At 43.2% G+C, this 15,736-nt stretch overlaps 1 protein-coding gene across 6 annotated transcripts in view; it reads right to left on the reverse strand.

Moving 5' to 3' along the window:
* Nucleotides 1-660: 660 nt before the first annotated feature.
* The window catches only part of homer2 (homer scaffold protein 2), a 30,092-nt gene continuing 15,016 nt past the window's right edge, over nt 661-15,736 (reverse strand). For 4 of the 6 annotated variants that reach the window (XM_061752295.1, XM_061752285.1, XM_061752276.1 and 1 more), the window contains 7 exons: nt 10,093-10,224; nt 9,813-9,905; nt 8,771-8,910; nt 6,373-6,529; nt 5,252-5,362; nt 4,201-4,281; nt 661-2,077 (listed from right to left, as the gene is read on the reverse strand). In XM_061752295.1, the coding sequence (XP_061608279.1) occupies nt 1,889-2,077; nt 4,201-4,281; nt 5,252-5,362; nt 6,373-6,529; nt 8,771-8,910; nt 9,813-9,905; nt 10,093-10,224 (903 nt within the window). In that variant the 3' untranslated portion in view covers nt 661-1,888. Of the gene's footprint in view, nt 2,078-4,200; nt 4,282-5,251; nt 5,363-6,372; nt 6,530-8,770; nt 8,911-9,812; nt 9,906-10,092; nt 10,225-13,157; nt 13,382-15,736 lie in introns of those variants that run through there. The other 2 variants (XM_061752311.1, XM_061752301.1) reach the window with 2 other exon arrangements.

Here is a 15,736-nt window from a genome sequence, read left to right on the forward strand (position 1 = left end):
GAGCTGCCTCCTATTTAGGCACCAGAAATGTTTCAAATAATCAAATCAAATCATATGTGGCTCCCGTTGAACTCCTCTACAGTGCTTAAAGTCTCTGTAAAGTGAAAATGGCCTGCAACACAACTACAACCGAGAAAAATGAACGCTACTTCGTCAAGCGTCTTTCTTGCACTCGCACATCCCTAAAATCAATCGATAGCTGAGATACATTAACGGGGTTGTCGCCGGGCTTTTCCACGCAGCAACGAGGCCACACGCTGGCTGTCGCGTCAAGACGTTTACAAAATGTTTCTACCTCGCTCCTCCGCCTTCTCTCTGTGACCTGCGCACACTCACGGCCAACAACGAGGCGCTCTAAAGCTGCCACGCCAGCCCGATGCCTCTGTGCACGCACTTGCTGTCACAAGGGGACTTTGGGATTATTATTTTTTTAAACCTCACTGTTCCACCTTTCTCTGCATGAAGCACATGCACTCATGGCCGACAACAAGGCGCTCTAAGGCAAAAAGAAGCTTCTCTGTCCTCATGGAGGCGAGAGAGAGAGAGAAACAAAATATATACTTCAACGCAGCATTGTAATGAAACTAACTTTTAGCAATCGCGTCATAATGTACAATGAAGAGAAGCCACGCCGCCACCGGTGTTCACAGGAGTCATTGGTTCAAAAGAAAAGCTCATTTTGTTTGTCTTGGTTTCACATAGAATAATAAATTCCAATTTTATGACAGAGATGCAAGTACATGTGTTTCTTGTAAATATTGAAAAATAGATTGTTGTACAAAGTAGCTCTGATAAAAACCTCAGAAGCCAGAAGGTTTGGTATATTATTATTATTGTACATCATGTGGATTGACTTTGCTCATACTAGAAACACATAGGAGTGAGGCACCCAAATAAATAATAGACAAAACCCACAAGTCCCTCAGTAGTCGTCGTGTTGTTGTTCACATTATCCGCCCGTGTAGCAGCACCACGTTCAACGCGCCCCAAAAATCACCACCAACACACACAAAAAGAAACGCTTGAGTGGAAGGAAGCACATCAACAGCCTTGTAGACAAGTAGACCCCCCAAAAACAAACAAAACAAACAAAAAAAACAACCTATTGCACGCTCTCGCACAACAGGTGGTTGAAAGTGACTGCCAAATTGGCTTCGATTCATTTCGGATGACTTGCGGATGGTGAAGAAAGCTATGGCGACATCAGTTGTACCCGTCTGCGGAAAGGTTTTACAAATTAGTGGGAAGTTGCAGTACCACTTACTCGTACTACTGTGGCATTTCACTCCATATCCTTGATATCCAGTTTGAGGTCCACGTACTAGTACACTTTTCAGAACGGTCTTACCAGTGAGGACAAAGAGCACAGTTGTCGATGGACCTTCAGCTTGATATGAAGGATACGGAAGAAACGCTCAAGCAATTTTGCGTACGACTGACTTTGAGCGCCGCCGGTTTTCATGTTGGGCCGCTTCTCCTCACCAGGAGGACTTAGCTCAAAAAGCCCCCCTGGAGGCACTTATTGTCACGGCCATTCGTCTGGTGGGGGCGCGTCTTGCAAGTACAAAGTGACACACCTGAGCGGGAGGGGGAGGGGGGGGGGGGGGGGGTTCACGATAACACCAATTATTACTTGAGTGACACTCGGCAGCATTCCCTTTGTGTGTTGTTACTTGTAGCCCTTAAAGCAGAACCCGCCACCACCAGCAGCGCCCCCCCCCCCCCCCTCCTCTCCCCATCACAAACTCCAAAGTATGACTCCGCTCCTCCTCCGAGCACGCCCACATAGTCTCAGAGTGGACCTTTTTGAGAGAGGGGGGGGGGGGGGGGGGAGCGTGCGCCAACGAGTAGTTTGTGCCCCGAAGACGTAAGCGGCGGCCCGACGGGCTCAGTTATCGATGCCCAGCCGGGACAGGCCCCGCCGGAACTCGTGAAGCTCGTCCAGCTTGATGTCCAGGACATCCATGAGCTTCTTCAGCTCGCCCTTGACGTTGCCCTGCTTCTGGCGACTGTCGTCCACGTCCATGTGAAGAACGTCGATCCTCCCCTCCAGCTCTCTGTTCTTCGTCTCTGCAGTCTGGAAAAAAAAAAAAGGGAACTGCATTTGGGGCGGGAATAAAAGTTAACTCAGCAAATAGGTGAATTCCACTCGTAGTTCCCGAGATGTCCTGAATGTGCTGAACAGTCGGTTGAGAAACGTGGAAGACGGTCCGGTAAATGTGTCAAACATCTCTTAATTTCATTATGAAAAAGTGGATTGAAACATTTTGGAATGAAGTCTTGAACGAGCCGAATACTTTCAAGTAGAAATGGTTTGAATTTGTCAAGAAATGTGGACAGAAGAGGTAAACGTGTAAAATCTCTCAAAGTTTGGGAATTTCATGGTGAAAAGTGTGACGTTTCAAAATGCGGAAAATAGTTGCCCGCGTGGCCTGAATGAGGTCCAAAAAAACGCTCCAAAAAAAAAAAATGCAGAAGGAATTCAATGTGTAAAGTCGAACAAGCATTGTGTCTGGAACATTTTTAGAACTTGTCTGTCGTGTGTCTTTGACATATCACCTCTGTGCTCGGTTTGGTCACTTGAGTCGTAAGTGTGAGGTCAAGCTCAATAAAATTGCTGAAATGGCGGCTCAAATTGCGGGAGAAGCCCCGCATACCCGAGGAGGAAAGCTCGGGAAAGCGCGGCAGACAGCTCTCCTCCTCTGTCCTGTCGCTTTGAGCTTCTGAAGTCTGGCTAAAGGTAGTTAAAAAAAAAAAAAAAAAAAAACTTGATTCCAAATGCTATCGAACTGTTTGTACTTCTATTTGTATTCTTTTCCTCAACACATCTTACTTCCGTTTTGATTCTGTTTTGAATCTACGTCAATATCTGTATTTGAGTCTTCTTTGTCGGCGAGCCAAAGACATTAAAGAATGATTCTATTCTTTTCCATTCCACGTCCGGAATGAGCTGAACACTTTGAAATTGGAACAGTGTGAATTTTGGAATTTCTCAATTTTGGAATTTTGTTGTGAAAAGTGTGGAATTTTTTGGCGAGGTGGAAATGATTGGAATGCATAGAATAGTTCCCAAGATGTCATGAATGAGCTGAACATTTGGAATGGGGAAAATGTCCTTGAATGAAATGAATATGTTGACGTTGGGAGGAATGTGGAAGGAGTAGAATGGCAAAAACTGGCAGAAGAATAACTTTTCCGGGTGCAGAAAAACACGGGAACTTGCCCGAACTTGCGGCAATTGAACAATCTTTCAATAGCATTTTGCCGCCACGTGTTTATGAGTTTGTCGCGAGGGGAAGGTGAAGCGGGTCGTCCAGAGTGTCAGGCAACACTTTAATGCCACAGATACTGACGAAGGGGAGAGTTTCAAATAGGAGCGCTAAATAGATGCCGCACCCGCACGGCTGGGAGCTCCGGCTGACTCCTGAAACTTTATCTCTACTCCCGTGTCACATTTAAGCAGTGGAGAGACATGAGTGCAAACACGTGCATTTTTTTTTTTTTTTTTAAACAGCCACAGAATTAAAAAGAACAAAAAAAAACAAAAACAAATGGGATTTAGCGCTAGACGAGTATTAGAGAAAAAAAACTGTTGTTGTCATTTTAGGAGCCATCCGAGTGGAGGAGAAGGCTCAAAGTCTTTGTTGTTGCTCATCGAAAACAAAGCAGCCGGTTGAGGAACTCGAGGCATGTCATTGTTGCTTTTATCCTGCCCCCCCCCCCCCCCACGTCCCCGCCCGGCCTGAGAGGCGGCACATTCTGTACACCACGCGTCATGCCGCTCAGGATTATTTCAAACTTTGTCTTGGAGCATAGCCACAGGTGCTGTGACGTCACACCTGGCTCTTAGCCTCCCGCCCGCCCGCCACCTGCGCACGCTCGCACTTCAGGTTTCACCGACTCTGGCGAACAGGCGCCCCTTTGTTGACGACGGGAGGGGGATGGGCGGGGCTTTTCTGGGAGCAGCCGACTCCACAGATAAGTGAAATGAACCTAAAAAAAAATAGCAACAATTGAGAGCCCGAGGAAGTGCTACCACTATTTTTTTTTTTTTTTTTTTTTTTTTTTTAAACATTCTTAAAATCTGAAAGAAAATACCATCTAAAACAACAGTAATCCAGCCTTGGTGTGCGACATCACTACGTGTGCCTTCACACGTAAATAATGACAAGCAAGTAGACGGGTGCTCTCAAAGTGTACCTGCAGTTTGGAAGTGATGCTCTCACACTGAGCCATGAGTTGCGGGATTATCTCTGCCTGCTTCCGCAAATTTCCCAGCTCCTGGGTTGAGAGAGAGAGAGAGAGAGAGAGAGAGAGAGAGGGGGGGGGGGGTGTATAATGAAGACTTTTTAACAGAGAATCCAAGTGACGATTCCTCGATACAACAATAGTCACTGGTGGCGACATTTTGAAATACGAATAGAATGGTGGCCCTTTTATTGTGGGCAGCCAGTGCAATAATCATGTTGTCCAATCAGTCAGCACGTGAGACGGATGATCACATTTGGACAGATTTGTGACAAATGGACCTTCTGTGTGGAAAAAGAAAAACCTTTTTTTGTTCGGTGTATGTAAAGCACTTTGCGAGTCTGTGAAAAGTGCTACACAAATCAAATAAACGTACCTGTCACAATGATACTGTGCACGTCTACACCGCTACAACCACAATAGTAAACAACGTTAAATTCATTACTCTGGCAGGGTCAAAGGGCAGAATGTTGGATACAGCTTTTGTATAACAGCTCATTCGATTGTGTCGGTGTACTTTAGGTCGTGCCAAGTTTGTATTTCTAAATTTTGCCCTGAAACCTCTTTCCCTCCTTTGCTTCATGAGAAATACTTCATAATAATAATGAAAATCTGATGTTTGTCATCACCTGCGGCAGTCTGCTTCTGCTACGTCGTGACTGGCCAGTTTGTGCCCACCACCTCAGGTGATGGTGTGTGTGTGTGTGTGTGTGTGTGTGAGTCACTGGGCAGATGCGCCTCTGTGGGCCATCTGCGAGCTGAGTGTGATTTCAGTGTTGGGGCATAAATGACTGGAAACGCTGCAGCCCCTCCCTCACTGGTCAATGAGTAAAGAAAAACGCGTGCCAGACTCTCTAATTGCCGGTGGTCGATTCGAAGCGCGAGTCTGCAGAGAGACATCGAAGACGTTGAAGCGAGCCACGAGCCAAAGGTCAAAAGACCGTGTCCTCTGCAGGACTCGTTGTCATTAGACATAAGAGCACAAAAGCGAGCCGCGCCTCACCTGCTCTTTGTCGTGCAGCTCGGCCTCCAGCTCCTGCACGCGCACGCTCAGCTGGCCGTTCCTTTGCTTCTCCTGACTGGCCTCGTTGCACTGAACCTCAAGCTCCGCGATCTAAACGCACACAAGCGACAGACGCATTTTAGACAGACGTCAACCACGTTTAACACGCGCGATGGTAGGAGATGGCTCAAGTGGAATTCTTTATTTGACCAAGAAATTGTGGACAGTTGTACAGTGTTTGAGCGTTGCGCGCCCTCGGAGAAGTACCACGCGGCGCGACAGCAGTCGTCGTTCTTCTCACAGAATGGAGAGAATATATGCCCGTGAGTATTGTTGTACGTTCTGTTTGTATGTGCTGCCACTCCATTTTCTGCAATTTTCTGAGGGTTTATAACTGGCGCAACATCAATGCTAATTTCTGTTAGTCCGTCTGTGGTGTTTCACGTCACGTGTTAGCATTAAGCTAGCAGACTTTCGTTGGACGAAATGATACAAAGGAATACTTAAAAAAAAAATATAATAATGGCCTTTTAATTAGATTGTGTTCAAAATGTGTTTGTTTAAAACTATAAAACTTTTTCTATATGGTCTTGTTATTTTTCATATTTTCGCCTATTGCAGGTTGGTCTGGAACGTAGCCACGGCGATGACTAAATAGGGGTCATTCACTATACATTGGCAAACTGTTTTTTTGTAGTCGAATATCATTAGGACTCTGTAAAAGTATCCAGTAAAAATCACAACCACTAGAACGTATTAACCAAAATCTGTTATGATCGTAGAAGCCTCGGCAGTATGGAATTGGAGGGTCATGTTTCGAGTCCTGCTGCTACGACTTGGTGGAAAGATACTAGTCCGCATTGCCCCCCCAGTCTGGGCTCGCGCCGACATCTGCCCTTGCAGGCCCGCGCGTGTGCGCGCTGCTCTGCTTCTCTGTGCGCTGTGCCACCAAAGATATACAGCAGAGTGTAAACCGAGTCATGTGCAATTATCATCCCAAAAATACATATCTTTATTTCTTGTCAAGCGTTTTCCATGTCGAGCGAAGTAGACAAACAAATGGGTCAATGCGTTTGCGCAGACCTTCTCAATTCCTCTTGGACGTGCACAAACCGCATTACCTTCTCCCTGAGCATGTCACTCTCTTCCTTGCAGGCACCGAGTTGTTTCTTCCAGCTCTCTACATTAGCCGAGGACTCCTGCAGCGCATCCACCAGCCTGGCATTATTCTCTCTTAACGTCTGCAGCTCGGTTTCCCACTTCTTGGCGTTGGTGTTGCTGTCAGACAAGATGGTTCCGGAGGGGGGAAGGAGCGTTATTAAAAGAGAGAACATTTATTGAAAAGCCTGGCGTTTGTGCCCGCTGCTGTGATGCTGAACGAAGCAAAATCAATCTAATGATGATTTCTTGTTTATATGTGCGCAGTCCCGTTGGGGGATTTTTTATTTTTATTTTTTTTCTTATTCAGACTTCATCAGTTCATGCGCATAGGCTATATAGGACAGCTCCGGCCTGAGTGTTGGTGTGGAAACCCAACTACTCCATCTCTGACGAGACGAACAACTTTTGTTTGGGTGGAATCACGCTCGCTAATGTTCCATTCAGTTGTAACAATGGTGGTAGAGGCACCTGAAGTCCAAAAGTGGCTTTGTTATTTGTTAGAAGGTTCCATTATTTTGCCATAAAGATCCTTCAAACCCATCATTTCTAAAATACACAAAAAAAAGTCCTTTGAAATTTACTGCGTTTGAATATGTACGCCGGTTGCACATGAAAAGGTGGTAAACTGATTTTTCAAGGAGATGAAGAGACATTTTAAATATATATAATATCAGTTTACCACATTTTCGTCATTTGTACATCTTCAAATTAGCTAAATTCAAAGCAGTTTTTTTTGTTTTTGGTTTCAGTTTATAAGCTGGAATTGCTTTGATTTTAAAATATTGCAAGGTACAAGGCAAATAAAAAGCGTGAACAACTACAGTTTGAAAGGAACGGAAGTCTTGAAAATACCCAGCTTTAATTCCGGCTTATCCTGGAATTTTACGAGCAGTGTATGCATATATATATATATATATATATTTTTTTTTTTCAAAACCTCTTCAGTTCCCTGTTCTTGTCTTTACGCGTGACCGTGTTGACGAGTGCGGCTCCCAATCACATGCCGACAGCCGTGTTCTAAAACCGTGCCGGTCTCGGCCACGTCGCAGGCTGCCGCACTTCTCCAGTGAGCCCCAAAGCCTTGTAGAGGCCAGTCAAAGCAATGTGAAACAAGAACCAAACAAAACAAACAAAAAAGCAATAGACTCACACATTTTACGCCACAATATAGGAAACTATGTAATTATGATTACTTGCGTTTCAGTTTCAGTTTTGCCAGAGGTGGAACGATAATTGGCTGACGTATTTTGAGTTGCTAACCAAACGAGGTCTGACTAAAAAAAAAAAAAAAGGAGTCGCCATTGTTACAGTTGACTGCGATGTTCTGGGGTCATCGGAAAATCCCATCTGGAGCAACATCTGCCGTGTCATGCAATTATAATTTACTGCACTCTGTATTTGGGATTAATGAGGCTAAATGGCTGCATGGAGCAGTCTCACCCATCAGAGTACTGCGGCTCGAATGATTTCGATGCACGCGCGGGAATCAAATATAATAATATAATATAATACATATAAAACGAGACCATTTTCAGAACAGTGTCAAAGTCAACACGTGAGAAGGAACAGTTGGAGTAATCCCTGATAGCCAGGTTGCTAATTAATAACAAATGATGTCCCCCGGAAGGGACTTCTTCAGAATTTGGTGACATTATTTCATAATGTTAAATGAAGCGGTGCCTTGAGGTGTGAGTTGAATTCATTTTGCGACCACACTCGCAACTCAGGTCACTTGTAACTCATATCCTCGTGCCCCGCTGAAATGAACGGAAATGCCATTAATACGTTCCAGCCTTCCAAAAACAATCACATTTTTGTAATATGTTTTTTTTAATAAAGAATAATAGCACTCTATCTATAATATTTCACTTCATAAAATCACACAGTAATTAAAGACACGCAATTAAATAGAGCGTAAAGAATGAAACCGTTTTTTGTCGCATTTTTTGCTTGAGGTCAATTGATATAACACCGCGATGCTATTCGCTAATCCGTCTCCACGTTTTTGCATTGTTTGTTAGCATTGAGCTCAACTCATTTTATCAAGGCAAAACTTGTAATTCTGTTTTATGTTTATACACAAACTTCGACAGGGAGTGCTAATAAACGGCTCGAAGACTCTGCTCGAGGTGAGTTGAGCTCACGGTCTCAAAACAGCGCTCGTGTCTAACATTTTGCTCGCGAGTCAAAGCGAAAAAAAAATAAAAAAACCTGGTATTTCAAAGCACCACTGTAGTGGTCCTGAAGAAAGTGGAATAGATGCCACTGCTTAATCTTCAATGCATGGGTAAAAAAAAAAAAAAGAAGAAAGAAAAAATGCTTTGAAAGTGTAAGTCAAAAACCCAAAGGAAGCGTCACCTCTGTTCCACGGTACTATTGAGGAGATCACTCTCATTCTTCAGCAGGACAGCCTCTGGACCGACATGAAAGATCTTCTCATCATCGGTGCCATTAATGCTGGAAGCCTGGTTGCTTGATGGCGTTTCACGTCCCGACTCCTGGTGGGGGAGGGTGGGGCACAGGCAACGAATGAACTGCCTGACACGCAGCTTTTTCAAGTGCGATGGCCTCTCAGAAATCCTGCACGGACTGTGAAACTGGACACTCTTCTGACACCGTAAACAATCGTGACAAGTCAACTATGACTACGTCCAACGGTGTTGCCGGTAAAAAAAAAAATAAAAAAAAAAAAGCGCCAGCGACACTTACGAGTTTATTTCGTTCTGTCACCAAGCTTGTAAGTCAACGTACTCATATAAAGTAGATTGAAAGGCCATCAGTGTTCTGTTTTTTTTTTTTTTTTTTTTTTTTACATCTTCAACAAAGACAAATAGCCCTGTATGATATAAAAACAAAATAGAACGTAGAGAAATCTTTTTTTTTTTAATCAAGTGTAATTAGTGCACCACACGCCCTTCAAGGGGCGTGGCCTTGAGACTTTGATGTTTACATTTTGTATTTGCGTGTCTGATACGCTCGCAACATTTACAGTGTTTCGTCCCCTTTTGTTTTGCGCCAGTTTTACAGTCAACCTCAAGTGGGAGTGAAATGTTGTTTTTGCGCGAATTGCGCGAGGAAGCGAGAGTCTTCGTTTCCTCAAAGTGATGTTATAGTCCCATTTGTTGCCAGTGGGAGAGCGCGAACAGGCGGAAAGGAGTACTTAAAAAGTGTGCTTTAGTACGCTTAAAGCATGTGGAAAGGGTAAAACTACAAAAAATAGATATTAATATGGTCTCTATATTGTGTGTAGGTCTGGAATGTACTCCCTTCGATTATTCTAATTTCACAAGAATGTCGCTCATGCATACAGTGGCGCTGCTCTTCTTCCAGTAACAATTGTGTGTAATTACAGAGCACTTGTACAGATTGAGGATTTCAAGTTTGCCGAGTGCTAAGTTACCGGGGAGTGATTACTCAGCACCTCCGCCTTCTCCTGAGATTTGTCTCTTGCCATTTTGGCTGCCTCTTTGACTTCGTGGAACTTCTCAGCAAACTGAAAATCGCAGGAATGAGCTGTAGTTAGTTTCAAACTAGTGTGAATTGCCATACAGTACATACAGCGATGATAAAAGATGGAAGCGTTCAGGTTTCTGTTGGCAAACTGAACTGCAGTGCTCGGTCAAAGCGACAATTGTTGTTTACTGTGTCACCTTCCTCCCCTTTGCCGAATACACCCTCACCTTGGCGAGCTGCTGCTCTGAGCTGAAGCCCAAACCGAACACAGTGTTGGCCCTGCTGTCCGCCCACTGGCCGAATTTCTGGGATGTCTTTGTGAACATCATGTTGGGGGTGATGGTGCTGTTGATGATAACCTATGAGGGGGGGGGGGAACAAGACATATGAAACTCCTTGCGAGGACATAACTGCACTGATGAGTTCCAAAAGCTCAACTGACGATTTAATTGCCGGCTCATCGCAACATGTGTAATGTATACTCATGTATACTGCTCACAAAATGTTGGGGGAGCTTTCGGGTGGAATTTCAGGATCAACCGAAAATTCATCATAACCTTTCCATGTGAACTGAATTTGATCTCTAAACTTGTCAATTTCCCGCTGTTTACTGTTTCAGTACATTTTGCACGACTTGCCCTTTTCTAACAAGGAGCTGAATGGCAAAATTCACAAACGGGGCGGGGGGGGTCTGATTTAGAGATTCAACAACGAATCGAATAAACAACAACTAATCAATTATCAGATTAATCGACTATTTTGATCATCGATGAATCATTAAGAGACAGTATTTAACGCAAATTGTCAACGCTAAACATTCTCTGATTTCTGTCGTCTTCCATGAAAGCAAAGCGATTATCTGTGTGTTTTATCAAAATAAAAGACATTTACAAACATCTGCTTTGACTTTGCAAAACAATGATCAACAATTTTATGCATTTTCGGACGCGTTACAGACCAAACCAGTCACTTCATCATAATCAGTTGATGTTTGTGGATTTTCTGCACTGTCCATTTAAAATTAAGTCCTGTTTTTGAATAAATGGATGGATTTTTTTGGGAAATCTGTATCACAGATTAATTAAACAAAAATCATTGACATATTAATCGATCTTTGAATTCATCATTTTCAGCCCTAGTTTGATACATGAAAAATGGTCACACTAGCATGTTTTGTGTTTATTGGGGGGAAAAAAAAAACTCACTAATCCGTCCAATCAATCATAGTTAAACAACCAAGGTGCTTTTTCTTCTGCAAAGTGTTCAATTCAATCATGTTCCGTTCCGAACATAAACAGCACAAGAATCGCCGTCAAACGATGACATACTGTAAATATGTCATCACTTTGGCTTGCCAGTCTGTTCTGCACTGGACTCTGGAAACCGAATGAGGTGGAAAGCAGCCTGAGCTGCCCTGTTAACATTTGCTTTGAGTTCATATAACAAACCTGCTCTACTCAAACTTGAATGCGAAATGTGCCAATTCAGCACTTCATATTTTCCCCCATCAAAAGGCACATCACAGCAGTAACCCACAAAGCTCCAAGTTGTCATATTACATCCTCCACTTGCTACAGTACTGTCACCTGTTGCAGCGATGCATTAAATCAGCTGCAGTAAAATTGCACAAGTGCATAAAGCCACTATAGTAGATCTCAAAACCCAAAACTCAGCCTGACCATACTTGGCTGAATTGCACTGTGCTCTGCATGTTGACAAAAGCAGTCACTTTAATGCATTCGCACGCACACACACGTTGCCCGATCAGAAAGATCCGATCGAGCGGACCATAAAAAGGGACGTCCGTATAAATTATCTCGACGATTAGCAACCACTGAAGACGGTTAAATTACTGGGAACCCTTGTTTCATAGCAACCTGGCTGCGCACACAGCATTGGAGAATTCAAAATCTGACACACTTGTCCTTTTCAACACCACCGAAATGTCCCTCCCCACCTTTTCCAAGGCTGCAAATACACACACACACACACACAAACCTAGAAAGAAAAGCCTAGTGACTTTTGTTGTAAGTAAGGATTCAGGCTGCATTCTGCAAGCTTCATCAATATAAAAAAAAAACAAAAAAACACAAAGGCGACTCCATTTTCTCAAAGGGGAGACAGTACTTTGGAAAATCCTGAAAAACACTTCATCTCAAGCAGCCGAGTGAATTTCTAACAGTTTGTCACATTAGTTCGAAGACAAGTGTGCGACGTGAAACTTTAATGTTCACAGTGGGAAAACAATGTGACGACAAATGCCCCATACTTGATCATAATACCAAGATGTGGATCATTAACCTATAGCATAGGCCAGGAAAAACAATGGGGGGAAATGAGATCAAATAACAAAATGGGCGGAACCGTAAAAATAAACTCAGTGACACCTGCTGCGTGAACGGTAATTAGCAGCTCAGATCATCAGAAACTTCATTTTTGTTTTTTGGTCATTTCACAGCCAGAGCAGGCAGCCACTAAATGTATTACAGTACTTTCGACTCGCCCATCTGTTGCAGTCACCGGACCTTTGACGCTCTGTGAAGCAGAGAAATGTCTGACCGACGAGGCTTTACGACAGTGAACGCAACATTCGGTATACACTCCGTCTAATGTACGGCCGTGGAAATAGTTGGACCCAAAACGCACTGTACCGTGCAGAAAAAATGTCAATGTCATCAATTAATGGACTACGACCTGATGTTCATTACGTTATAGTGAGTCAACTCCAAAAATCTACAGATGTTCGACCCCTCATGTGAACTGTACTGTATTCCATTTGAAGTTATTTACAGCACGACACTGTCCGCAGCCCATAGCACATCGTGTGATTTGAATTGCATGTCTCCCCCCCCCCACTTCTACTATATCATCATAATACCCATTAAAGGGTGCTGTAGATGGTCTGAATGTGCATGCGAGACCGTAATCAAGCGAGTAGGCAAGTGGAAGAGTGCGACAGAGGGCGGGGGAGTGGAGTGACATGAGCAGCTGTGGGGGTGGACTGCCAGGCCTGTATCAAGTGCAACAGGAAGTGCAAATGAAAGTGCTCCTGGCCAGTGGAATGAGGCTCGCTTTCCCAACGACAAGCCCGCTTGAGCGGCCCCTATGGAGATGTGTTCCTTGCCCGGTTACGCATGCTGGGAGTTCACAGAATAAGCAGTCATATTGAGTCACATTGTATGTCTACCACAGGAAGCGGTGATCCCTTGTCAAGTGGTAAATACCGCACATTCTTGTCAGAGCTGTGAAAAAAAACCCAGAAAAAAACCTGCAGATTGATTGAAGCACTTACGGCAAATAGTAGAAGTCTCGTCGATTACAAGAGTTCCATCTCTGTTCCTCCATCTCTGTTCACAACCAGCTAGCCGAAATGCTCCCATACAAGTGACCTTAACGAGCTTGGAGGCTCCACAATTTCGGGTTGCTTGTACATCCAGCTCCTGTTCTCTGCTCTGCTTCAGGTAGTCCAACTAGTATTAGCGTTAGCCGCGATATTGCTCACTCCGGTCAGAAGACCGTCCCTGGAAAAAGTAGTCCTACTGTATGGCACGCAGTTGTGGGCAGGTTGAAGAAATGTATCTCAAGGCATGCTTTGTTTTAATTAACTTGAAATATAATATGAATCATATTTAAGTTGAGCAGCACTGTGAGCTCACGTGGCTGGAACTGGTTTGGAGGCACAAACGCTGGGAGTTGGCAGGGGTGTGTTGCGGTTCTACATTTCAAAAGGCGACACAGGTTTGCGTCATGAGACTACCGCAATTTTCAGTTTCGATACTGTATCGTTACAGGCTTTATATGTGCGGACTAGCGTTGAGCCAAAGATAATATATCAAATAAATTCAATATTACAATTGTATTTATGATGTATTATTGTATTGTTTTGTATTTATTACTATATATTATATGTTTATATTTATTATTTATATTTACTTGATAGGATTGAGCATCCTGGCACAATTAGCCCTGGAAGGTGGCAATCTTTGAACAAATTGGGTAAAGCAAGTCATTTTTATTTTCCACTTTATGCGAGTAGCACAAATCAGGGCAAGGAGGAGTCAGAAGTGCTGGGAATGCACTTCCACTTACTATGTCATCATCATTGAGCTGCCTGGTTCTCCCAGTGAACCAATACAAGCTGACAGTTTGTCACGGTTAGTGCATACAGCAGCAAAAACTATTGTTGTGGACAGACCTGGTTTGTTCACAAGGAGTGTGCAGACAACACACACTATACGCCGCCAGACATACCCCAAAAGGTTTTGTTTATTTTGGTTTCTGTGGGAAAATCTAAATTCATCCAGCGCAACCCATGGGTGAGCAGGATAAAGCGAGTGAACATTGTAAATAGTTCTACTTCTAAAGGAACAGACTGGGTACCAAACCTCCATCGTCGGGTGTAAACTTGTTAAGTGTTAAGTGTGAAGTTTGAAGTGAGTTTGAGCGAATGTCTCACTGCTTAGGCTCCAGCACGCTATTCCAATTTCAAAAATTCATGTCTGTGCCATTTCTCCGAACAAAAGAAAGTGATCATAGCCTTCCTAGATGGATATTAGGGAAGGGGACCCGTTTCAGAAAGTCCGGCTAAAACCAAAACATACAAAAACCAAAGCAATATTTCTCATAGGAAATGAGGTCAAATCCAATTAATCCATTCCAGACATCCAGAAATATGAACAAATACATCTTACATACAGACTAATGACGGGGATAAATTAACATTTAATATCACGTTTAAGTTTATTGAAGACTTTTGATGGCGTATGGAAGACAAGGTGAGGGGAGGGAGGAGCCATTTTTGTACTTTGCTAAGAGTTCTCTCTGAATTGTATCATGTTTCTTACCTCCATTATCTAATGGCTGGCACTCTGAACTTTGTTATATTGTGTAAAAAGTGGTCCAACAGGCAGCATGGTGTATTAAATAATGCAAGCTTTCATTAACAACTCAAGGCAACAACAACTCTCCCGGTCTGCTTGGCAACACTCTGGCAACACTGGCGCAACACATCCAGTCAGGGCTTCAAAATAAAAGCACACCCTTTTATTTTGAAGCCTCAACCTTTGACAGGATGTGTTCCACCAATGTTGCTCAAGTGAAGGCTTGCATTATGGAATACTTCTTGCCGTCAATTGAGCCCTTTTTAAATAATATACAAAATGGTTTGAATGAACGCGCAGGATGATGCTCACTCAATGAGAAACAAACGCAAACTGAGTCACAAGCGCATACCATGAGTGCATCAATTCCAGCAAATGAATGGCTGAGTCAATGTTTTTTTTTAGCACGAAAACTGGGAAGAAATGTTGACCAAATAAAATCTCCTGAAATACCTAGCTGTTGAAGGCTAAATGACGGCCAGCAATGGGTATCCCTTCCAAGCAATTTACCGTAATTTCTCGTGTATAATGCGCATTTCCCCTCCAAAAATTGTCAAACATCGAAAGTGCGCATTATACATAGGTATAAGGGGGGGGGAAATTACATTTTATTAATGTATGCTGCCATCTGGAGGTTATGAAAAAGCTGTACACTTTCATTCCAATGTCACCGCCACCTCGAGGCTATGGAGAAAGGTGTACACTTTCATTCTAATATGCTGCCACCTAGAGGTTGTGAAAAAGGTGTAGCCTACACTTTCATTCCAATATGACAGGGTACGTATGACTGCATATACTGTATGTACAGTTGTGCTCATACGTTTAGATACCCTGGCAGAATTTGTGAATTATTATTATTTTTTTAATATTACTGAACAACAACCATCATTCATTTCTTTATGTTTTTTTTTGTTTTTTTTTAATGATAATGCTTTTCTGAAATGCTTGACAGTGTAATTTGAATCCCATTTTATTTTTTAAAAGTAAGTGT

This window comes from Phyllopteryx taeniolatus, chromosome 2 (genome assembly GCF_024500385.1).
Source record: "Phyllopteryx taeniolatus isolate TA_2022b chromosome 2, UOR_Ptae_1.2, whole genome shotgun sequence".
Lineage (NCBI taxonomy): Eukaryota > Metazoa > Chordata > Actinopteri > Syngnathiformes > Syngnathidae > Phyllopteryx > Phyllopteryx taeniolatus.